The 25,186-nt window shown below is 39.1% G+C and overlaps 1 protein-coding gene and 1 long non-coding RNA gene across 11 annotated transcripts in view; one reads left to right on the top strand and one right to left on the bottom strand.

Moving 5' to 3' along the window:
* The first annotated feature begins 36 nt into the window (after positions 1-36).
* On the top strand, positions 37-23,111 carry LOC125134913 (uncharacterized). The gene is made up of 4 exons (XR_007136868.1): positions 37-1,097; positions 7,692-7,912; positions 18,279-18,511; positions 23,081-23,111. It is a non-coding gene; the product is annotated as an uncharacterized LOC125134913 (long non-coding RNA).
* HEATR5A (HEAT repeat containing 5A) overlaps positions 6,403-25,186 on the bottom strand; it is a 116,331-nt gene continuing 97,547 nt past the window's right edge. For all 10 annotated transcript variants that reach the window (XM_047794469.1, XM_047794473.1, XM_047794477.1 and 7 more), the window contains 8 exons: positions 23,883-24,131; positions 21,722-21,849; positions 20,245-20,392; positions 18,311-18,583; positions 15,834-16,058; positions 10,092-10,243; positions 8,180-8,393; positions 6,403-7,892 (listed from right to left, as the gene is read on the bottom strand). In XM_047794469.1, the coding sequence (XP_047650425.1) occupies positions 7,585-7,892; positions 8,180-8,393; positions 10,092-10,243; positions 15,834-16,058; positions 18,311-18,583; positions 20,245-20,392; positions 21,722-21,849; positions 23,883-24,131 (1,697 nt within the window). In that variant the 3' untranslated portion in view covers positions 6,403-7,584. The remainder of the gene's footprint in view (positions 7,893-8,179; positions 8,394-10,091; positions 10,244-15,833; positions 16,059-18,310; positions 18,584-20,244; positions 20,393-21,721; positions 21,850-23,882; positions 24,132-25,186) is intronic.

The raw sequence follows: 25,186 nt of genomic DNA, 5'->3' as shown, positions 1-25,186 counted from the left end.
TCATGGTTCCTCGTCGGATTTGTTAACCTCTGAGCCATGATGGGAACTCCAAGAACAGTTTTAGATTTACAGAAAAGTTGTAAAGATAGAGTTGCCATATACGATACACCCAGTTGCCTGTTATTAACATATGTTGTTCATGTGGTGCATTTCAACTAGTGAACTAATATTGATGCTTTATTATTAACTAAGTTTCATATGTTATTAAGATTTCCTTAGTTTTTACCTAATGTCCCATTTTTGTTCCAGGATCCCATCCAGAATACATTATATTTTGTCATAATGTCTCCTTAGGTTCTTCTTAGTTGTGATAGTTTTTCAGACTTTTTAGCTTTTTGATGACCTCAGTGGTTTTGGGAAGTACTGGCCAAGTGTTTCATAGAACTCTTCAATATGGGTTTGTCTTATATTTTTATCATAATTAGAAATGGGGTTATGGGTTTTTGGAAATAAGACCACAGAGGTAAAGTGCCTTCTTCTTCTTTTTTATTTTTTTGGTTGTGCCCATAGCATGTGAAAGTTCCTAGGCCAGGGATTGAACCAGTGCCACAGCAGTGACAATGCTGGATCCTTAACTTCTAGGCTACCAGGGAAATCCTAAAGTGCCATTCTGCACATCATAGCAAGGGTACATACTGTCAACATGACATCATTGTTGATGTTATTCTTGATCACCTGGCTGAGGTAGTGTTTGAAGTTTTCTTCAATGACAAGTTATTCTTTTCTCCTTTCCTTTTTTGGAAAGTTAATTACCATGTGAAACCCACACTTAAGGGGTAGGAAGTTAAGTTTCACATAAATTATTTGGAATTCTTCTCCATGGGAGATTTGTCTATTTTCTACCATTTATTCAATAATTTGTATCAGTATAGACACATGGACATTTATTTTATACTTTACATATCCCCATTACTGATTTTTGATGTTGTTTGTTTTTAGCATGTCCTTATTTTCTGGAAATTGGAGGTGGGAGGGCACTTGTTTTCTTCAACAAGCTTTCCTGTTGCTTCCAGGCACAGTATATTTAAGCAGATATTGACAAGGAAGACTTTCTCATGTTTGTGAGATCCTCTATGCCACATGTTCCCTAGCTAAAAGTAAGTGTCTTGGGCCCCTTCTCTGAAAATTCTAATTTAGTGGTTCTAGGGTGAGCCCTGGGGAACTGGATATTATCAAATATTATCCTCAGATGCATTGTATGATGAGGTATGTTTGGTAAACACGGCCTTCAGGTAATTTTATTATTATTATTATTATGTCTTTTTAGGGTCACACCAGTGGCATATGGAAGTTACCAGAGGCTTGGGGTCGAATTGGAGCTATGGCTGTTGGCCTACACCACAGCCAGAGCAATGCAAGGTCCTTAAGCCACTGAGCGAGGCCAGGGATCAAACCTGTGTCCTCATGGATGCTAGTCAGATTTGTTTCTGCTGAGCCACGATGGGAACTACAGGTAATTTTTTTTTTTTAATGGCTGCACCCAGGGCATATGGAGGTTCCCAGGCTAGGGTCCAGTTGGAGCTACAGCTGCTGGCCTACACCACAGCCACAGCAACACTAGATCTGAGCCACATCTGCGACCTATACCACAGCTCAAAGCAATGCCGGATCCTTAACCCACTGAGCAAGGCCAGGGATTGAACCTGCAACCTCATGGTTCCTAGTTGGATCCATTTCCACTGTGCCACGATGGGAACTCCATGAGGTAATTTTAATTAAGACTTTTGAGTGAGGCTTAATGAATTATTTTTTGTTTGCACCTGTCCCCCTGAAAGTTCCAGGACTGCACTCGCCACAGCTTAGGTAACACCAGATCCTTAACCCACTGCACCACAAAGGGAACTTCTGAGTAAGGCTTAATTTAGGTAGATGGCTACAATCATGGTATTGAAAGAATAAATGCATTATAGCTGGGGTTTCAAGTGTTTTCAAATGCACTCTGTCATTTGCTTCTCATTAAAATATGAAGGAGGAAGAACATTTTGTAAATGAGAAGAGTGAAAACCCAGATGGTAAGGTGGTTTTCCTATGATCACAAAGTTGGATCCACCACCATACCAGTCAGTAGGCGAAAGAGAAAAGCAGCATAGACTCTGCTGTTTTGGGAACTGAAATAGCATTATTAAGACAACTAAAAAGACAGATATTAGTCTGCTGACTTTTTAATCAGTAATTTATAGGAGTTCCCTTGTGGCGCAATGGGTTAAGGATCTGGCATTGTCACTGCAATGGCTTTGGTTGCTGCTGTGGTGCAGGTTTGATCCCTGGCCTGAGGGCATCCACATGCTGCAGTCACAGCCCCAAACAGAAAAAAAAAAAAAAGATTTACAGTCTATATTACATTAACCTTTACAAGGCAGGCACTGTTCCTAGTATCTTTTCCTTCCATCAAAGTAAACTATGTTCCACTTTATATATATATTGAGCAGTTACTCTGAGTATAGCCTGGTCTCTTCTTTGTAACTAACTCCTTTTTAAAAACTTGAGCTATAAACCTGTGTGAGTTTTCTGGGGTTGCTCTTACACAGTACCACAAACTCGTTTTAAACAACAGAAACTTATTCTCTCATATAGTTCTGAAGACTAAAACCCCAAATCAAGGTTGACAGGCCACACTCCCTCCAAAGCTTCTAGGAGAGGATCTGTACTTCTTTCATCAGATATTTCTCAGCTGTGGAACATAACTCCTCTCTCTGCCTCCATTTCCACATGTCCATCTTCCTTCCATGTCTATGTAGAGTGTGTCTCTGTGTCTTTCTATGGCATGCTCTTCTTCTTATAAGGACACTGAGATTAGATTAAGGCCCCACCGTACTCTAATATGACTTCATCTTAACTGTTTACATTTCCAATGACCTATATTCAAACAAGGTCACATTCTGAGGTACTTGAGGTTAAGACAACATCTGTTTGGGTTCATACAAATTGTAACATGTATCAGTACGCCATTTCTTTTTATGGCTGAATGATATTCCACTGCATATACCAATTTTGTTTATATTTTCATCAGTTGATGGACATTTTGGTTATCTCCACTTTTTGGCTGTTATCAATAATTCTGCTATGAATATTCATATACATGTTTTTGCAGGAATAGTTTCAATTCTTTCATACCCGGAGTGGAATTGCTGGATCGCATCATAATTATGTTCAGCTTTTTGAGAAAATACCAAACTGTTTTCCAAAGCAGGTGCACTAATTCTCATCAGCAACATAAGATGGTTTTAATTGCTACACATCCTCCCCAACATTTATTATTCTTTTTGATCACAGCCATCCTAGTGGAAGTGAGGTGGCATCTCATCGTGGTTTTATACTTCCCTCATGACTAAGGAGATTGAGCATTTTTTTATATGAGTATTGGCCATTTGTTTATCGTTTTTGGAGAAATGTCTTTAAATTCTTTGGCCATTTTAAAATTGAGTTGTCTTAGAGTTCCCGTCACGGCACAGTGGTTAACCAATCCGACTAGGAATCATGAGGTTGCGGGTTCGGTCCCTGCCCTTGCTCAGTAGGTTAACGATCCAGCGATCCAGCGTTGCCATGAGCTGTGGTGTAGGTTGCAGACACGGCTCAGATCCCGTGTTGCTGTGGCTCTGGTGTAGGCTGGTGGCTACGGCTCTGATTAGACTCCTAGCCTGGGAATCTCCATATGCCGAGGGAGCGGCCCAAGAAATGGCAAAAAGACAAAAATAAAAAATTGAGTTCTCTTTTCATTGTTAAGTTGTAAGAGTCCTTTACATATGCTGGCTATTCTCTATTCGGATAGATAGATAGATAGATAGATAGATAGATAGATAGATAGATAGATGATAGATAGATAGAAAGAAAGAAAGAAAGAAACGATTTGCAGAATTTTCCTCTCATTCTGTGGGTTTCTTTTCAAATGCTTGATGGTGTCCTTTCAAGCAAAAAAGTTCTTAATATTGATGAGGTTCAGCTTATCTACTTTTTGTCCCTTGTGTTTTAGGTGTCGTATCTAAGAAACCACTGACAAGTAGGCACTTTTAAATAATTATAGAAAAGATGATTTTGAGACCCTATACATAATGAGATACATTAGGCTAGACAGGTTTTCAAGGAGGAACATGGAAACCCTCAGCCTTTTAAAATAGAATGAACTGTTCTAAATGGTCTAGGTAGACTCTAGGGTAATTTCTGGAAGTTCTAGTACTACATTAAGAACACAAACAACTAAAGAAACATATTCATATTGTAGAAAATACTGTAAAAGTTCACCTTATTAGGGAAAAGAGAAAGCATTTGCAATGAAAACCATAGCGAATGACAGTCACAATACAGCTGAATGGGAACTAGGAAGTACATGGTCTAACCATTTCTCATCTGATAATTGGCTCACAATAGGTCTGTGCCAGCTGAAACAGAAACCTTCCCATAATTCAGAAAATCTATTTTTACAAATCTTTTGTGTTGAAACAACGGCCCAGAAGATGTGTTTCTAGTACTTGATACTATTAGGGAGAAAGAGGTATGAGAAGACAGGTCACCCTGACAATTCAGGTAGTGGTGAGCACTCCTTTAGCATTTGATTATACATGATAGGGCCCAAAGCTTTGTTAAGATCAGAAAAACTAACTGAACAGAGAGATTTGGGGGCTCATAGACCTCATTGTTCAGCAGAGAGCCTCAGTTTTGGCTGTATACTTTTCCTGAAGCCACTTGCACTACCTCCAGTAACACTAAGTATGCCAGTAACAGCAAAAAACCGCTTTTACTCTATCTCTGGCATACTATAATTCGCTTTTAAAATATCTCACTTATTTTGTTCTTTCTTGGAGTATTTTATTTTATAAAGCAGTCTATTACTGCTGATACATGTGGTATATGCATCCATATGTTTTTCATTGTCAGCAGTGACCACTTATTTTTTTTTAAAAATAATTAGAACCTTGCAGTTCCCTTTTGGTGCAGTGGGTTAAGGATCCAGCATTGTCATTGCAGTAGCTCAGGTCATTGCAGTGGCATGGATTCAATCCCTGACCTGGGAACTTTCATATGCCACAGATGTGGGCCAAAAAAATGTTAGAAACCTTTTTTTTAAAAAAAGTATTTTTAAAAAATATTTGGGAGTTCCTGTCATGGCGCAGTGGAAACAAACCCAACTAGAAACCATGAGGTTGTGGGTTCGATCCCTGTCCTTGCTTGGTGGGTTACGGATCCAGTATTGCTGTGGGCTGTGGTGTAGGTCGCAGACGTGGCTCGGATCTGGTGTTGCTGTGGCTGTGGACTAGACCGGCAGGCGGCAATAGCTCTGATTAGACCCCTATCCTGGGAACCTCCATATGCCGCAGGTGTGGCCCCAAAAGGACAAAAAGACCAAAAAAAAAAAAACTATTTGAAGAATGATGTAGGCATGTACCAAGAATGACTATCAAGTAATTAGAATTTTCCCCAAGCAGCCTATAGAGTCATCATTTCCTAACGCCCAAACAGAATAGTGCAGGAGTCCTAACCAAAGAAAAAGGCAATTAAAGGAACCTAGCTCCTTTGAATGTACAATATCTGGAATTGTATTTGTGTTCTGTAATGGATATATTCCTTTATCAGTAAGGATATATTCACTAAATCACTGTTATATTAAACAGATAGTTCATTATACAAAGGCTATATAGCATAGTGCCTAATTCACAGTCCCCAATTTCATGACATTGGATGTTGTGTTTTTTCATAATAGTTGACACTCACATAGCACCTTTAATTGAAACAATTCAGGATACTAGGTTACTGAATGATGAGTAGAAATCTTAATGTTTAAGAACAAACTAAATGAAACAAAATATGAAACAATACAAAAGAAAAAATAAAACTAATAAATTATATCCTAAGATTATCCCAGTCCAGCATTTACCTTGGCAAAAGGATAAATTTCTGAGCTCAAATCAGTTTAACAGTTCAACAGTTTTTAAGTAAGTGTCTAGTTGATTCCATACAGGCAGTTAAAGAAGATAAAATTTGTCCTTTTAAAGCAGCACAGTCTAAAACGGAGATACTAAAATGCAACGTGATGCTCAGTGCATAGAAGATTACATAAAGTACTGCAGGAACGCAGGTAAAGCAGCATCTTTGCCTGGTTTGAAAGGAGGGTAAGAAGTTTCAAGGAGTTATCAAGGAGAAGTGCTATTTAAATTAGGACTGCCAGATAGAACAAGGGAGAGAAAGGCATTTAGGTGAAGGAAACAGTAGGAAGTATACAGTCAAATTCATAGAGACAATTAGGATGACAAAGAATGCAAACCACTGCAAAGAATGTTTCAAAGAAAGGGCTCCTCTATGAAAAAAAGGCTAAGTTTCAGAAAAGATATTTGGTCCATAGAGTTGATTTTCTGGAATATGTGAGACTAACCAGCTCATATTTGTGGGTAAAATAATTTCAAATACAAGAATGATAAAATTAGTTTTATTTATGTAAATTAGAAAAATTGATTGTAGTGTTAGAATGTGTCAAATTTTTTCATTTCTGAACAATTTATGAGTATCTATATACAAACATAATAAAATAGAGTATATCACATTGCTCTTGCTTGACTCCAAGTGTCTCTCAATTCTGAACAAGCCCCTCGCACTTCGGTTTTTAATTTTTAATAGGGAAATGCTTTGTTTTTGCACAGTGCAGGATTCACATAGTATAATACTGAAGTGGAAGGAGAGTCAATGATCACCAACAGTTAAAAAGTTTTTCTCAACCAATACGACTTCATCATTAGATTTTTTTCTATATTAAAATATGTTTCATGTTAAAAAAGCATACTTGTATTCATTGATGATCTAATTTGTTATACTAAATTTGACATATATATAAACCCAGTTAATTTAAATATAGATATGAATTTATATTAAACTCATTGGTATGAATGCTTGCCACAAATGAAAATGAAGAAAACTGTTAGAAACAGAGGTAAAAGAAAATCTATGTGAGAAACTAAAGTGGAAATGCCCTATTCTATTTGAGTAAAATTCCAATTTCCCAAACTCAATACAAATAAAACCAATAGATGGTGAAAAACCATGATATTTACAGACACCATATCTTATCATCATACTGTAGGGCTGTAATTAATTTGTACTATTACATATTAGATAATTCTAAACCAAGGTTCCTAAATAGCGTTCCAATCATTTATATTGTTTGCAAAATCCAAGAGCATTTAATACAATCATTGAATGAGGCAGAATTTTAAATTAGCAGTTGGGATACAGTATAATTTATACCAGAGTCAAATCTATAGCTGTCATACTACTATGTGTGTATGGACGATTAGAAGAAATAAATTTTGTTTTTAAAGCAGTGGTTTGTTTTCCAAATTCACTTCTTTAACAGCTTACTGAAATTCCTGCCAAGAATTCTGACAGAGCTCTGTGATTTTATTATACGAAAAAGAAACACAAAAAACCCACACAAAAAAATGCTAGGTTTGCTGTTGACTTTTCAAAGTAAGTTATTTAAGTTAAAACAAAAAACCAGGCCTCCAAGTGCACTTGTGTCTAAAATGTCACTTTTGCCCCCAAAGAGAAGGAAATGATCAAGTATTGTGTTAAGGTGCTTAACTATTAAGAGAAATAACATCAGAGGAAGTTGGTCTTTAATTGGATGCTTAAATTCTTTCCAGAGTTCTTAGTATGTTTAGATGTTGGTATCTTGACTTTGACACTTTCTTGATTGCCCTTTATAGCAGCTTCAAGTCGTGCTTTCAAGGGTGGAGAAGAAGCCATTACACTTTTAAAAACTGAAGAATACTGAGGCCCAATCTGCATGAGCTTTTGCAAAGCAAAGTCATGTAGATTTCTCATTATGGAAGTTGCTGATCCTAGAGCATTCTCATCCAAAAGGAAGGAAATGAGGATAGGCAGAAGACAGGCCACCAGCTGAGAGCCTGGAAAGAAAACAAACGAGGTAAGCCCCAGCTTCAGGGATATAAGTGTTCCTGTACAGTTGATCTGTACATATTTTCCCCCTTAAAAGGAAGCAGTTCTTCCAATGTCCTCTCCCAAATTAATAACTAAAAAATATCAATCCCTGGGATTAATAGCACCTGCCTTTTGTGATGAATGTGAAAATATAAAATTAAGTGACCAACTGGATGTTTTACATTTTAAGTAATATTACATTTCTGGTTTGGGGCAGATTCTGATTTAGTATGCATTCCGTGCTGACACTTACGATGCTGTTCTTCAGCAATGGCTACCAGTGCCTCCAAGACCTTTATCCCTTCTTGAAAGATCTGAAGCTCAGTAGTGTCTTCAGGTTTTCTCTTATCTATTTCCTGCAGTTTTTCCAGAATAGGGGATACTAAAGAATAAATGTATGGGTAGGACACCATGGGATTTGGATACTGAAAAATGGAAAGCAGGAGCTGATAGGTCTTGATTTGTACCTAATCAGATAAGAGACAAAAACAGTATAAATTGTAAATATACATTTACATTCATATTAAAATAAGTTTTAATGTAAATTCTAAAAAATTAAAAATTATAAATGAAAAAAATTAAAGCCCCTCCCCCTACATAAATTTATTTCTAATTTATCTTTAATGTTGAAAGTCCATGCACTGACAGGTCTTCACACTTGCACGCTAACAGTGCTTGTGGTAGCTTGGAGTGGTTTGAATAAAGGCAAGTGAGTGGTTAATTCTTCTTCTTTTGAGTAATTCCCATTTTCCCCCTCATGTTTCTCTCTGTAATGTAAAGAAATAAAGACCAAAACAAAGCACACAAACTTGAAAAATATTTTGGAGACATTGGAAAATGTATTAGATGAAAATCTCATATATTTGATGTTATGAAGGACCCATGTCTGGACCATATGAATTATGTGTCATCACCTATCAAAGCCACCACTTTAAGACTGCTACATAAAGCTCCTGTGAGGCTAGAGGAAACAAACAGGACAGAAGAACAAAAGGAGATGACTGTACATCAAATATACAAATCACCCTTTTATTCATATTCAGTTCATTGTGATGATATCAGAATGATTTTCTCTTTTCTTTTTTGAGCTGCACCTGTGGCATATGGAAGTTCCTAGGCTAGGAGTCAAATTGGAGCTGCAGCTGAAGCCTATGCCGCAGCCACAACATCACCAGATCCATGCTGCATCCGCAACCTACACATCAGCTTGTGGCAATGTTGGATCCTTAACCTGCTGAGTGAGGCCAAGCGTCGAACCCACATACTCATGGATACTGGTTGGGTTCTTTTTTTTTTTTTGTCTCTTTAGGGCTGCACTTGTGGCACATGAAGGTTCCCAGGCTAAGGACTGAATCACAGCCACAGCTGTTGGCCTATACCACAGCCACAGCAACGCCAGATCTGAGCTGTGTCTCTGACCTATACCATAGCTCACTGCAATGCCAGATCCTTAACCCACTAAGCAAGGCTGGGGATCAAACCTTCGTCCTCATGGATACTAGTCTAGTCGGGTTCCTAAGCTGCTGAGCTATGACAGGAACTCCGACTAGTCAGGTTCCTAACCCGCTGAGCCACAACAGGAACTCCCTGAATGGTTATTTTTTTCTGAGAGAAAATCTGGTTCCTAAATGTTAGGAGTCTATTTGTGATTATGTGCTACAAATATTTTGTAGAACATAAAAGGACAGGAAATTAATGTAGCAAATAAAAGAGCCATAAAGGAATGGGGTTAATTTGTATGTATTGTTTGAAATGGGTCCCATTATTTTACAGTCACATACTGAAGGCATGTGCTGGAGTCTTCCTTTCCTTTCTTTTTTTTGGGAAGGAAAGCCACTATAATAAGCTACAAAGTATCTTATAAAAGTTCCCTTGTAAAGTTCTAGAGATACATGAATTTTAAGATGCCCTTACTTCAAATTTAGGGGTTTTTTTGGTTAACATTTCCTTTGTCTTTCTCCAGCTAACTACATTCTAGCCTCAGGGCCAAAGAACAAGACTATTATTATTTGACTTTGTGAACCCCAGAATAGGAATTAATCCAAACCTAAAAAATAAAACATTTTAGTCTGGCAATTTTTTTTGGAATCAACAAAAGCACAAAGAAAACTGCAAAAGCTTTAACATGTTCCTATTACAAACATCTATCTTCTAAAGACACTTACCATAGGATCATTTATCCCAAGAGTTGCCTTAAATTTCTCAATACAACGCTTCTGAAGGCATGAGATTGTAGTTACTTCTGGACAAGTGGACAAAATAAATACTGTGACAGCCGTAAGCAGACTAACTTCATCAAGTTCTTGGTGTGTTCCATCTAGTAAAGAGAATTAATCTATGAGAAATAGATCCCAATACTTCATAGTTACTGTTTTAAATATCTGTGAAGCTGGTCTAGTTTTGTAGAAGCAATTTTTTTTGTAACCTAACAGTTACAGACAATATAAGCTGTCTGTCTGACTAAGAATCCTGGCAAATGCTGTAGGTTTTTAAATAAGCATTGCAAGTAATTCTAGAGTCAGGAATTACCAGTCATGATAATCTTCACAGGTAAAGACATCAGTAAATACATACATACATTTACGAGGAATATGCATTTACTAGTTGTGTGACCTTAGGTATCTAACCCCATCTTTAGTGTTTTCATCTGTAAAATGAGAGTAACAGTAGTTTAAATGTAAGATTATGAGGATTAATGAGTTAGTCCACATAAAGCATTCAAAATAGCCTGTCACACATAATGCTCAATACGGATTTGCTATTACATTACTGTTTTTGTTGTGGAATGAGACAAATGTTTCTTTGTTAAGTTTAAAGTCTTCATATTTTGATAATATGTGTGTAAAGTGAAAATACCTTAGCACTCTGTTTGCTACATACACCATTTCCTTTTTTTTTTTTTTAATTAAAAAAATTTTTAGGACTTCCTGTGGTGGCTCAGCAGAAATGAATCTGACTAGTATACATGAGGATGTGTGTTCGATCCCTGGCCTCGCTCAATGGGTTAAGGATCCTGCATTGCTGTGGCTGTGGTGTAGGCCAGCAGCTATAGCTCTGATTTGACCCCTAGCCCAGGATCTTCCATATGCCAAGGGTTTAGCCCTAAAAAGCAAAAAAACAAAAACGAAAAAACACAAAAGGAGTTTCCATCGTGGCTCAGTGGTTAATGAACCTGACTAGTATCCATGAGGACGAGGGTTCGATCCCTGGCCTTGCTTAGTGGGTTAAGGATCCAGCATTGCTGTGGTGTAGGTCACAGACTCAGCTCAGATCCCACGTTGCTTGTGGCTGTGGCGTAGGCCAAGGCTGTAGCTCTGATTTGACCCCTAGCCTGGGAGCTTCCATATGCTGCAGGCGCAGCCCTAGAAAGACCAAAAAAAAAAAACACCACATTTTTTTTTTAAAGTTTTTTCACTTTTGGCTGTGCCCAAAGCATGTGGAAGTTCCCAGGCTGAGGATCAAACGAGTTGGGTCCCTAACCCACTGTGCCACAATAGAACTCTTACAGATAGCATTTCTCACCAGTACAGAAAAGTCAGAAAACATCTGTGAGGGCCACAATAATTTAAAGAAATTTTCTATTAGATATAACATTCATCAATCAAATATTTAAGAAACATTTTTCTATGTGCCAGCACTCTTTTTAGCACCGAGAATACAATTTACAGAGAAGATACACTATAACCAGGAAGTAAATAAAGAATTTAATTTCATCTAGTTAGAAGGTCTATGAATATGAAAAAATATATTAAGAGATAACAGAAAGCAACCCAGGAGTTGCTACATTGAGTGGTCAGAGAAAAATCTGAGAAGATTAATATTTGAGCTGATGCTTGAGAGACAGCAGCAATGAAAGCAAAATATTATGGACAGGTAGGATTTATCTTATAAAACTAATTTTAAAATTTTTCAGTAAAAATAGGCACATGATTAGCATTTAAAATTATGACAGCAATATTATAAGCACTTTATATTTAACTCACACAATGGCACCACTGTGAGGTAGGTGCTCTTATTTTCCCCATTTTTTTTTCTTTTTTTCTTTTTTGGCTACACTTACAGCATGTGGAAGTTCCAGGGCCAGGGACTGAACCTGTGCCACAGCAGTGACAACACCAGATCCTTAATCCGCTGAGCCACAAGAGAACTCCTTATTGCCCCCATTTTATGGATTAGAGACTGAGGAACACAAATACAGTCCTTTGCCCAAATCACAGTTAGTAAGGCATTCAGTTTGACTCCAGATAGCAATACTGTTAACCATGATGCCAAAAGGCTTCCCATACAGCCAAGTTATTTTTAGTCATTTACAACAACTTGAAACTATAGCATGCGCAGTCAGCTAATTTGTTTAGTAAAAATGTCTTTTTATCCTCAGGAAGGTAATGTTCTCCTGGGTTACTCTTCCCATTTCTTCTCAAATTCCCCTACCCCTGGCCCAGATTCCCTTATACCCATTCTCTTCCACCTAGGATAGATGCAAGATTCCCTTAGCATTAGCCCCAGGGAGATGCCTGTGTGCTAAGAAACAGAGGCTTCCTGCTAATAAGTGCCAGCGAGAAACTGAGGCTTCTTATTAACACCCCATGAATGACTCCCCTTGAAAATGGGTTCTTCAGCTGTGATCCCAGCCAACATCTTAACATCACTAGAGACTTGAGATAGAACCACCCAGGTGTGCTTCCCCCTAATTCCTGACCCACAAAACCAGTCAGGTAACAGATGTTTGTTGTTTGAAGCCACTAAGTTTTGGAGCAATTTGGTATGTAGCAAATGTTTTCCCCGTCATGATCAGCTCCTTCCTTAATTTTTCTCAGTAGCTAGTCCAGACCCTCTAGGTCCTAACCTCATTCTCTGATAGACAACAGAAAACCATCTTTGTATGTGTGTGTTGAAAGAAGCAAGCTCATCATAACTCAACATAAAAACTTAGACCTACTGCTTTCCATCTTTAACCTCCTTTTCTCCCATCACATTGGCAGAGGTTAATCCTTGTAAATATGCTGGGAACTGTCTTCCTTTCTGTCTAGCAAAAGGATGCTGCTTCCCTCCCTGATACCTCCAACTCCAACCCTATCTACACCTTTTTTTCCCCATAAGCATGAACTCATGCTTGAGTTTCATTTAAAACAAAAACAAAAACTCCTTGACCCTGTGTCTTCCTTCAGCTTTCTCTCCTTCCAAGAGGAGCCTGTACTTGATGCTTCCCCCCCTTATCCCTCATTTGTACCTCAACACTGAGCATCACCTCCATGGTATAGTTTACACTGATGACTACTCTCTAAGCATTCAAACTCTCTTTTCTTTGGCTTCTGCTACGACATTATATTTGGAATCTCCTCCCATTCTGTCCCATACACTCAAGTTAGGTGGTATCAACCATCCCTCAGGATGCACTCCCAAATACATGCCATCTAAGACCAGCTCTAGCCCAGACTTCCTTGAAATCCAAACAGCTTCTTATTTTGCTCCACTCGATTATCCATAGGCATTTCACAATCAACTCACTATTTTCCCCTGAAAACCCTCACTTGGTCTTTCTGTTAAGGGTACCACGAATGCTCAAAGAACCTTACCCTTTCAACTCCCAAACCAAGCTATCAGTAAATTCTGTTAATACTTGCTTAACATTTTAGTTTTCAGGAGTTCCCGTTGTGGCGCAGTGGTTAACGAATCCGACTAGGAACCATGAGGTTGCGGGTTCGGTCCCTGCCCTTGCTCAGTGGGTTAACGATCCGGCGTTGGGGAGCTATTCAACCCCTAGCCTGGGAACCTCCATATGCCGCGGGAGCGGCCCAAGAAATTGTTGTTGTTGTTGCTATTTCTTGGGCCGCTCCCGCGGCATATGGAGGTTCCCAGGCTAGGGGTCGAATCGCAGCTGTAGCCACCGGCCTACGCCAGAGCCACAGCAACGCGGGATCTGAGCCGCGTCTGCAACCTACACCACAGCTCACGGCAACGCCGGATCGTTAACCCACTGAGCAAGGGCAGGGACCGAACCCGCAACCTCATGGTTCCTAGTCGGATTCGTTAACCACTGCACCACGACGGGAACTCCCCAGAGTGCATCTTTAGAAATACAAATCCCATCATGTTACTCCTGTTTTAAGAAAACATGCCTAGTGAATGCAGTCCAAATTACCAGTCATGCCAAACCTTCCCCCAGCTGGTAATCTGGCCCCATGTACCATCTAGCTTCATCTCTTTACTGATCACGGTTCATCACCCTCTTACTCTTTCCCCTCAAACCCACATCTGCTCACTGCTCTACCTGATGTCCCTAAATGTACTGTACTACTTAAGTCTCCCAGTCTTACATCAAAGGGAATCCATTTCTGTGATGTCTGTGTGCAGAATGGAGAATGCTTTCTCATCCTTAAGAAACTGACTCTTCTGAGAAGCCTCCTGAGTAACTACAGAGGTGTACCCTTGAGCTCCCCTTCGTGGCGGAAGGTGCTGCCCGGCTATGGGGAGTGCAGCCAGCTGTCAGCTCCCTTAGTGGCAGCTGTATCTGAGGCAGAGTCCTATGGGAGGCACTGACGGGCAGTCTCCAGGGCTCCCCACCCCAGCAGATATGCTAAGCTTTGCTGGACGCCCATACTGCAGTTTGACATCTTTTGCCCAGCACCGCTTTCCCCATTCCCTTCACAGATACTGTTCCTTAATAAACCTCTTGCTCCCCAAACTCCACCTTGGCATGAGATTCCAGAGAACCCTACTGTGATGCTCTGCCTGGTGCACTCAGAGCTGACTACTCCAATTTTTTTTGCCAATTGTCTCTTTTATAATATACTAGAAATGCAGTGATAATTGAGGCATTACTGTTGCCTTCAAGGAGCTATGTCATTAATCATACCCTATGGCAATTCATAGGCACTAGACTCTACCACACTCTCAACTTTGGGTACAAAGTGGGTGGTCAATAAAGGCTGAATTCAACTGAAACCTTTTTACCATATGAAGTAGAATATGGTAAACTTCTGACACTGATAAACAGAATGAGGAAGGCAGAAATAATTTATGTCTAAAGACTTTCTATCATCACCATGACATAATATTGAAAAGAAAAACTGTAACAACAACAGAAAAAAATTTAATGGATATTGAACATATTACTATCATTTATTGATATATACCAGGTAAAAAAAGTGAGATGCTTTTCATATATTATGTTAGTGCTTTAACAGTTTTCCTGTAAGATAATCTTATTAATGAGAAAACTAAGGCTCAGAGAAGCTGGATAACTTGACTGGTCACTTAGCTAGTAGATGCTAGAGTTAGGATATGAACCAGATCAATCTTAAAATGTATACTTTGTGCAGTTTTCAACATACTGTGTGTATAAAAAAGTTCTGTTGGCTGGACAGGGATGATACTGTATTTTAAAATTAACATACTATTACACTTGAAGGTCACTATCAAAATATAGGCTGTCAGTCATTTAACTGCACTGAAGTTAAAGATACTGAAATGAGAATATAGGTGTTTTCTATCTTCTGATACATATCCTCTAAACAAGTATGTAGTGAATATGGCCTTCTCTAGATGAGACTGCCAAACATGATCACAAAACTTATTCTTGGAGTTCCCATGTGGCTCAGTGGTTAATGAACACATCCATGAGGACGTGGGTTTGATCCCTGGCCTTGCTCAGTAGGTTAAGGATCCAGCATTACCGTGAGCTGTGGTGCAGGCTGCAGACACAGCAGAGATGGCATTGTTGTGGCTGTGGTGCAGGCCAGTTGCTACAGCTCTGATTGGAACCCTGGCCTGGAAACCTCCATATGCCGTGGGTTTGGCTCCCAAAAGACAAAAAAAAAACCCCAAAAAATCTTTGTTTTCAAAAAACTGTCCCTCTTGCTCTTTAAAAACAAACTGAACAACTGTTTCCAAAGAGCCGGAAGTACCTGGATCCCAACAGTCAAGAACTGTTGTTAGAGCACTACGGAGAAGGTCAGTCCAGGCGGCGCGGCTCTTTTCTGCTCGGGCCATGGGGGAAGATAATATTCCTTTCAGAGCCTGAAGGGAAGCTGCAACTGTTGAAGATAACTGGCCCCCAGGTAACTTCACAGCAGTTTCTCTGAGGACTCCGATGGTGAGGTACAATATGGTTGGAAGGACTGAGATGCTTCCTGTAAGGTATTTTTAAAAACATTATTTCAGTCTGCATACAAGTCTGCAAAGGAAATCACCAAATGACAAAGATTTCTAGCTTTTAAGATACTTTTCATAGAAGATTATAACAGTTAACATAATTCAAATAACTTTAATATTTGTTTTATTTGGTAGTTGAAAACACTGAATTTATTTTTACTTATTTTTTAGTGTGGTAAAATATATGTAACATAAAACTTACCGTCTTAACCATTTTTAAGTGTACATTGCAGGGGCATCAAGTACATTCACAATGTCACGCAACCATCACCACTATCCATTTGGATTAATTTTATATCTATTTGGATTTATTTCACATTAAATTAAATACTGTTTCAAGGAATTTATAATGAATCACTCAGTAGAGAATATTAAAGTTTCATGGCCACTAAAGAGTTCAAAAGTCAGTTGGTTTAAAATGAAAGGGAAGATTGGAGTTCCCGTCATGGCCCAGTGGTTAACCAATCCGACTAGGAACCATGAGGTTGCGGGTTCGGTCCCTGCCCTTGCTCAGTGGGTTAACGATCCGGCGTTGCCGTGAGCTGTGGTGTAGGTTGCAGACGCGGCTCGGATCCCGCGTTGCTGTGCTCTGGCGTAGGCCGATGGCTACAGCTCCGATTCAACCCCTAGCCTGGGAACCTCCATATGCCGCAGGAGCGGCCCAAGAAATAGCAACAGCAACAATAACAACAACAACAAAAAAAAAAAAAATGAAAGGGAAGAAACTGAAGCTAAAATAGACTGTCAATTTTCCCAGAGGCTAGTCAACAAAACTCATTTAGCATTTTTTTTTTTTTTTTTGCTTTTCAGGGCCGCACTAGTGGCATATGGAGGTTCCCAGGCTAGGGGTCAAATTGGAGATACAGCCACAGCAATGCCAGATCCGAGCCACGTCTGCGACCTACACCACAGCCGGATCCTTAACCCACTGAGCAAGGCCAGGGATTGAACCCACAACCTCATGGTTCCTAGTTGGATTCCTTTCTACTGCGCCACGACGGGAACTCCTTATTTAGCATTTTTAGCCCCATCCTCTGCTAGTCACTTTTTCTGCTCCTCAAGGTATAAAGCAGTGTGTGAAAATACAGGTTTCAAAGTCATGTTAAAAATAAGATAGCATGTAAGTTGGTCAAGACACATTTAGTAAGAATATACTTAGCAATTAAGGAGTATCTATTGAATACTGAGTATAGATTATGTGCTAAAGTAATAGAGGATACAAAATTATGCTGGAAAGAAGATATTGTCTGTATATGTGTTTATCTTCTATACATAATAATCAATTACATACAGTGCCTCTATATAACACATAAAAATTACATATCTACATATAGAGTCCACACATACACACAACTAAAACTCAGTATGAGGCAGAGTTTCTAGGGAAGTCTTCACAGATGAGGTAGGCCTGGGGTTGAATCTGAAAGGAAGGCTAATTTTAAAAAAGAAAGGATGGGGGTCACTTCTGATCAGGTAACACCATCAATAGCACAGAAGGGATGCTGTTAGCAGGGATAAGCATGAAGCCTCCGGGGCTTTTTTTTTTTTTTTTTGCATATTGAAGTTCCCAGGCTACGGGTCCAATTGGAGCTTCAGCTGCTGGCCTACACCACAGCCACAGCAATGCAGGATCCAAGCTGACTCTTTGACCTACACTGCAGCTCACGGCAACACCAGATCCTTAACCCACTGAGCGGAGCCAGGGATCAAACCCACATCCTCATGGATACTAGTGGGTTTATTACCACCAATCCACAATGGGAACTCCCTGAAGCCTCTTGGGCTCAAGATTCACAGAAGGAATCAGGAGGAAGATGTATTCAGCAGAGCCCTATGGAGCCTTAGACACTTTGTTAAAAGTATGGATTCCAAACAGAACTGGGTGTGATGAGAAACTTCTGTCATCCAGAGACAGGGAAAGCCCATTTGTTACTGTAAACCAAAAAATGCCCAAGAGCCTATAGTTGCCACTGACTGGTTTAAAATATTCTCATCCTTAAAAGAGCATATCTATCTAGGGTCACATGCTGTCTCTGTATTTACTCTCACCCTTTTAGTAAAATGAGTTACTAGAAGGTAATGTTAATCTTAGAGGATTAAAGACAATACTCAGACCTCTGGGTCAGCATTTGTTTAATGAGAACAAGATTAGCAACCATTATCTCCATTATCTATCAAAGCCATTTCTCTCCTTCCAGGTCAAGAAAAGCAATCACATACTCCAACACACCTTCAGGAGAGCACACCGCAGGAAGTTCAGAGAGGATGACCAATGCAGCAGAAACCAACCTACTTCCATCTTCTGACAGCATCTGTGGCTTTGCACCTTTTACTCCTGGGCTACCTGTCAATTTAGGATTTAGCTCTGGAAGCTGTCTAACTAGAATGCATACACACAATTCCAGTGTTGCAAAGACCAAAGATTTTCCAGGTACGAGTCCTCCTGTGTCCTTTCCCTCTCCAAATTCTGGCAAGGTTTCCTTTTCAGCAGCCCCATCATCAACTAAAAGACAAAAAGAACAGTGTTGAATAAATGCTTCATGTTTGCTTAGGTAACACATTTAAATGGGTCAAGTCAGAATTCCTGCTAGGGTGTAACAGGATTGGTGGTATCTCTGCAGCATCAGGACACAAGTTCAATCCCTGGCCCAGCACAGTGGATTAAAGGATCCAGCACTGTTGCAGCTGTGGCAAAGGTCACCAACTGTGGTTTAGATCTGATCCCTGGCCTGGGAATTCCATATGCCACAGGGCAGCCAAAAATTGGGGGAAAAAAAAAGTAAAGTCTTAGGTCTTAAAGGTTGAAAGATAAAGCAGATATGGAGGTAAAAGTAGTTGTCTTGATTTCGACTTCTTATTGCAGTGGATCAATGGAAGTCCTCAGTGACCCTCTCAGCCTTAACATATTGTTTGGTTAACTCCTTGCTGTTAAGAATGTGAACCTGGGAATTCCCTTGTGGAGCAGCAGGATGGGTATCTGGAATTGTTACTGCTGTGGCTCGGGGTCAATTCCCGGCCTGGAAATATGAATCTGATAGCTAGAGCTCCAGCACTGACATATCCGCCTTAAGTACTGGTACAGGCTGGGCAGAAAGACAGGAAATGAGGTCCCTGATATCATTAAGAAGCTGCCATCTTATGGACTTCTTTTAGATGAGAGAGTTAAGTCCTTGTGTTTTAAATCTACTATTACACTGGATTTTATGTTAAATGTAGTTAAATGTAATCTTTTCTTTTTTTTCCCTTTTTTGGGGGGAGGCCACACCTGAGGCATATGGAAGCTCCCAGGCTAGGTGTCCAATTAGAACTGTAGCTGCCGGCCTAAACCACAGCCATGGCAACACTGGATCTGAGCCGCATCCTTGACCCATTACGCAGCTTGAGACAATGCCAGATCCTTAACCCACTGAGTGAGGCCAGAGATCGAATCCGCATCCTCGTGCATACTAGTTGGGTTCTTAACCCACTAAGCCACAATGGAACCTCCTAATCAAATGTAATCTTAAATAATAAACTCACCAATACCAAAATTAGGCTTGTAAACAAGTAATTTAATTACTTTGCAAAACCTGTTATTAAAAAATTGTCAGTAGTTCTTTCCATGCACATTGGTAAATACTTAAAAGTAAATAGTGAAGAGTTCCTGTCATGGTGCAGCGGAAATGAATCTGAGTAGGAACCATGAGGTTGCGGATTCAATCCCTGGCCTCGCTCAGTGAGTTAAGGATCCAGGGTTGCCGTGAGCTGTGGTGTAGGTCGCAAACGTGACTCGGATCTGGCGTTGCTGTGGCTCTGGCATAGGCCAGCAGCTGTAGCTCCGGTTAGACCCTACCCTGGGAACCTCCATATGCCAAGCATGCAGCCCTAAAAAAGGACAAAAGAAAAAAAAAAGAAAGTAAGTAGTCAATATAAGGGATTTTTTTTTCCCTCCCAGAGCTGTTAAAATTCTAATTTTCCAAAGGAATAATAGTTTAGTTACTGACAGTATATAAGCTACTGACAAGTATAAAAGTTAAAGGCAAGTGAGAGGATGTGAAGCCATACCTAGAGATGTTTCATTTGTACTGTACAGAATAGCTGCTCAGAATGACATAGCTATATAAGCAATACTTTACAAAATAATGATGCTACATGATTAATTTGGCATTATGGATTAACATTCACCTTCTGCACTTCGTCTTTTCTCCTTCACATGTTCTTGAGCTGCACAGATAATCTGCCTTACCACTTCAAGAGAAGCCAATTGAATGGAAGGTGATTCTCGGGTCAGAATTACTCGATGTAGTACATTCAACAACTCGATTCCCAATTCCTAGCAAAGAAAACATTTAGAGTGAGACTATACTGAAAATTACACACTTAAAAAAAAAAAAATACCGATGTTAAATGCCATGAAAAAATTTAAGAGAAAGAGAATATATCAAAAAAGAAACAAAAAATAAAGGTATTAGGGCAGTAAAGTTATGTAACACTTGCTCCACTTTGAACCAACTCTTGGTTTTTGTCCAGTTTTGTGGGAGACGGCACTATGACAAAAGATCATTTTTATACAGGTCCTCAACTGGGAAAACAAACAAGGAAATTTCTAAAACAAGATTAAAAAAAAGTCACTAAAAGTATAAAAGAACTGCCATGTAGCTTCCCAGATCTACATTAAGGTTTTCTAGTACTAATAAAGAATAACGTAAAGTATGACATTAAAAGTAGATAATATTATTAAGCATACAAGGAATATTTCTCTAAAGAATAAAATATAATGGACAAATATCATTTCATTTTCCCCTTTTCTTTTGTATTGGCTACTCTGATGGCTTTCTTTCGTCTTTGAAAATAAGAATAAAATTATCATTATAATACTTGTTTTAACATACAAATAAACAAGCACAAAAAAGTTTAAAATTTATTCAAGTATAATCCAAGTCAGACAAGGCTTGATTAATACTTTAAACCTAATAAATGATAGTGGTAATAAATAACTGTCTATACATAGAGAAAATCATACCGTCGATTTTTTTTTAACATGCAAGAGTCAATTTAATATAAAATTCAATATCGTGGTAATACATGATGCTAAGGGTGCCTGCCCAATACACAGTTGCTCTTGGGAAAGCAGTTAAAGGAAGTGCCATACTTTGGACAGTGATCCACTAACCATGGTCACAGCTGGGTCTCATATTAGTGTCTGACTCCAACCATGGGCTGGGCAGTTGTTTCTTAAAAAGACCTGGATGGAAAACTCAGCCAAGAGGAACACTACATAACTGACAGTGACTACATGAACCAAGAAGATTCTCTCTTGGTGAAATAGGATATAAAATATAGATAGAAGGAAAGAGCAGGGAGCACTGAAGCGGGAAGACAAAGACAGTACAACAAAGAACCTTCCCATCACTGCAGAAAGTTTGATTGAAGCGCTGCTACATAGAGCGGCTGGCTGGTAGTAGCAGAAGCAGAGGCAGAAAGTGGCACTCAGAGGCACTGCACATCTGCAGATGGCATTTCAGTTTTGAGGCCTAACTGTGAAGTTTTTTAGTTTCCCTTTTACTCCTCTGTCTTCATTCTCTGTTCACTAGTAACTTGAACATGTTTCTGTTACTGTTCCTTGAAATCTACAAAAGCCTAACAAAAAGCAAGGAATCACCTGATCACTGCCAATTTTAGATCTGGGCCAGGGAACATCTAGAAGAGCCTGTAATGCATGTAAACAAGCAGTGATGCTTTCCATGGTTGCATCTGAACGCAAGGAACATAGAAATTCCACACTGATTCCTGCAGAAAGCAGAAAAAGAGAAGGAGGCTTGAGATTCTTAGTTTGTGAAGTTAAATAATTTTGTTTTGATAAGGTATACAAATAAATAGCAAAAAGGTAAAGCAAATAAACCACAGTGAATTTAAGACTAAACAATTAAGTGATACGTTAACCTCTTAATAGTTTGCTTTTGTCAGCATGTACACAAATAATAATCCCAATTAGGCTTGTGCGCTAGTGCAAATTATAATAACACTGCACCAGAGTACTTAACATGTAGCGCTTCATAACTTTATTTTGACTTAAATTGATTGAGTGATTACCATGTATCGGGCATGGCACTTGAAATACATCATTTCACTCTCACAGCATCTAAGGAAGTAGGCACATTATTACCAGTCCTTAGGAGCACATAGAGCTTAACAGTTTGATGAAGGTCCGTTACAATGGGGTATATCAAGAATTTGAACCGAGGTAGTTGAACTGCAGAGCTTATGCTCTGCCAACCTTCATTATACCAAAGTTTTATTTACTTATTTATAAAATTCAGTTATTTTTATCTTTTTTTCATCTTTTCTAGGGCCACACCCTAGGCATATGGAGGTTCCCAGGCTAGGTGTCTAATTGGAGCTATAGCACCAGCCTACGCCACAACTACAGCAACGCAGGATCTGAGCCGTGTCTGTGACCTACACCACAGGTCACAGCAACGCCAGATCCTTAACCCACTGAGCGAGGCCAGGGATCAAATCCGCAACCTCATGGTCCCTAGTCAGATTTTGTTAACCACTGAGCCGTGACGGGAACTCCTAAAAGTTTTTTTTTAATTTAATGTATTTATTTATTTATTGACTGCCTTGCAGTATATGGAATTCCAGACCAAGTGTCAGATCTGAGCTGCAGTTGTGACCTATACCACAGCTGTAGCAGCGCTGGATCCTTTGACCCACTGTGCTGGGCCAGGGATTGAACCTCTGTCCTGGTTTGCTGAGACACTGCAGATTCTGTTGCACCAGAACAGGAACACCAAAAGTTTGTTTTTAAAAAGAGCTTGTCTCAAGGCAAATGTAAACAAAATTTTAATACACCCAAGGATATAGGAAATCTGGTCATGTCTGGCCTGGGAAGGAATAACAAAAGCTCTATGAATGATAAACTTAATGTAATCACCTACCTTTATGACCCTTACTTTGATTCATTTTATCCATAGCTTATTTATAGGTAATGATCTACCTTTTTTTTTTTTTTAAGGGCCATACTTGCAGCATATGGAAGTTTCTAGGGTAGGGGATGAATCAGAGCTGCGGCTGTTGGCCTACACCACAGCAACTCGGGATCTGATCTGCATCTGCGACCTACACCATGACTCAAAAAAATGCTGGATCCTTAACCCACTGAGCGAGGCCAGGGTTTGAACGCTCATCCTCATGGCAACTAGTTGGGTTTGTAGCCCGCTGAACCCCAATGTGAAACTCCCATAGGTAATGATCTAATAGGCTGTTTCCTAAGAACCAGGTAAGTATAAAAAACATTTATTCAAGATACTGTATCTTAAAAAGATAAACCGCTTTAAAAATGAAGTTTCAGAGAAGCCAAAAAATGGACAGAACTTCATAAATCTAAAAGTATCATTTATCTTTGACCTTAAATATTTTCTTGCAATTCTGTACCTGTGAGTCTTGAAACTTGTAGTCCTTGAGAATGAGTGGGGGGGGGGGCAGGACTCAATATACTGACATTTTTCATATATATACTGAGAAATTGAGGAAATCTGTAGACACCACATGATGTCTAAAAGTCATGTTGAAAAAAAGAACTAGACTTCTGCAATTTCTAAATTTGGTTTTATCCTGAAGCCAACTTGTAACGCCATTCTAGACTTAGTATAATGAGATCTGCAATTTTATAAAATGTATACAAACTTAGTTATTACATCAAGGCTATCACTCATGCCTAACAACGAAGTAACAGCCACCAAGGGCTGACAGGCAGTGAGACACAATTCAAGAAAAACTGTACGGTTGGAAGTTGCTAGGGTCTTTCTTTCACTGACCTAGAATAAGATGGAATCTCTCAGTGTAGACATCCTCAGGGGACTTCACTGTGGCCTCAGATGAAGACCCCTGACACATGGAAGTTGGAGTCACAGGCCTGGAGAGATTCGGTGCTCCCTCATCTGGGTCAGCAACAACAAAGCCTGTGCTCGTGAGCCACAGCGCTGTAGCATGGAGGATTAGTGCCCAGGAGTGGTAATAATGCAGTTTTGCATTTTCACTGGTCTCTGCTGTGTAAAAAGCACCACCTACAAATAAGGGAAAGCAAACAGTTTCAGAAGGAATAAACGAAGACATTAGCTCACACTAGAGTTTCCCTTTTTTCTCTTACAATATAAAGACTATTTCTATCATCTCCAAAGTTCTCCTGAGACCCTTTCCAGTCAGCCCCTACACCCCAAGGCAACACCAGATTAGTTTTGCCTGTTCTTGGACTTCACAGAAATGGAAAAATACACAGCATGTGCTTGTTGTGACTGAGTTTTCTCTTAACAATGTTTTTGGAGTCATCCATGCTACTAGTTATCAATATTTTGTTATCAATGATTTTATTTCTCCTCAGAGTGTAATGGTTGAGTCATGGGGTTGATGTACCTGTACAACTTTTTAAGAAATCTGCAGGCCAATTCTTTCTTATTTTTAATCACAAAGTATTTAAAAACAAGTATATGATGTGTATATGTGTGTTTAAAAGGTAAAATATTTACGTGATCTGGAGAGAAATGGAAACATGTGTATGCATGTTTAAAACAAATATTGATACCCATTTACCTACCTCTAAGATTAACATTTTACCTTTCTCAAATTTCTATTTCTAAAAAAAAAAAAAAACCCTAAAACTTTGTATATTACTAATTCTTGCCCCTCCTTCTGCAACCACTTTCCTCAAATCATTGTGAATCACTCATCATGGTTTTATACTTTCACCCTAGATGTGTACATTCATAAATAACAGATACTGTTATTTCATGTGAGTTTACTTAAAAGGCTAGTTTTACTTAAAATACTGTATGTATTCTTTTTGAACTTGATTTTTACTCCAACATTGTGTTTTTTTAGATTTGCATATGTTGATTTATGTCTGTCATTCAATTCTGCTAATAAATTGTGTCAATGAATCAGTTCCATTTTGTTTCATTTTTATCCTATTGAAAAGTGCAAACTACAATAAACACTCTACATATCTCTTTGTGTATATTTCCACTTAAAATTATTTTTTTTTTGTCTTTTTAGGGCCACACCTGTGGCATATGGAAGTTCCCAGGCTAGGGGTTCAATCAGAGCTGTAGCTGCAGGCCTACGC

The sequence above is a fragment of the Phacochoerus africanus genome, chromosome 9, assembly GCF_016906955.1.
Source record: "Phacochoerus africanus isolate WHEZ1 chromosome 9, ROS_Pafr_v1, whole genome shotgun sequence".
Lineage (NCBI taxonomy): Eukaryota > Metazoa > Chordata > Mammalia > Artiodactyla > Suidae > Phacochoerus > Phacochoerus africanus.
The sequence above is the reverse complement of the archived record's forward strand: the minus strand, read 5'-3'. Positions and strand labels throughout refer to the sequence as shown.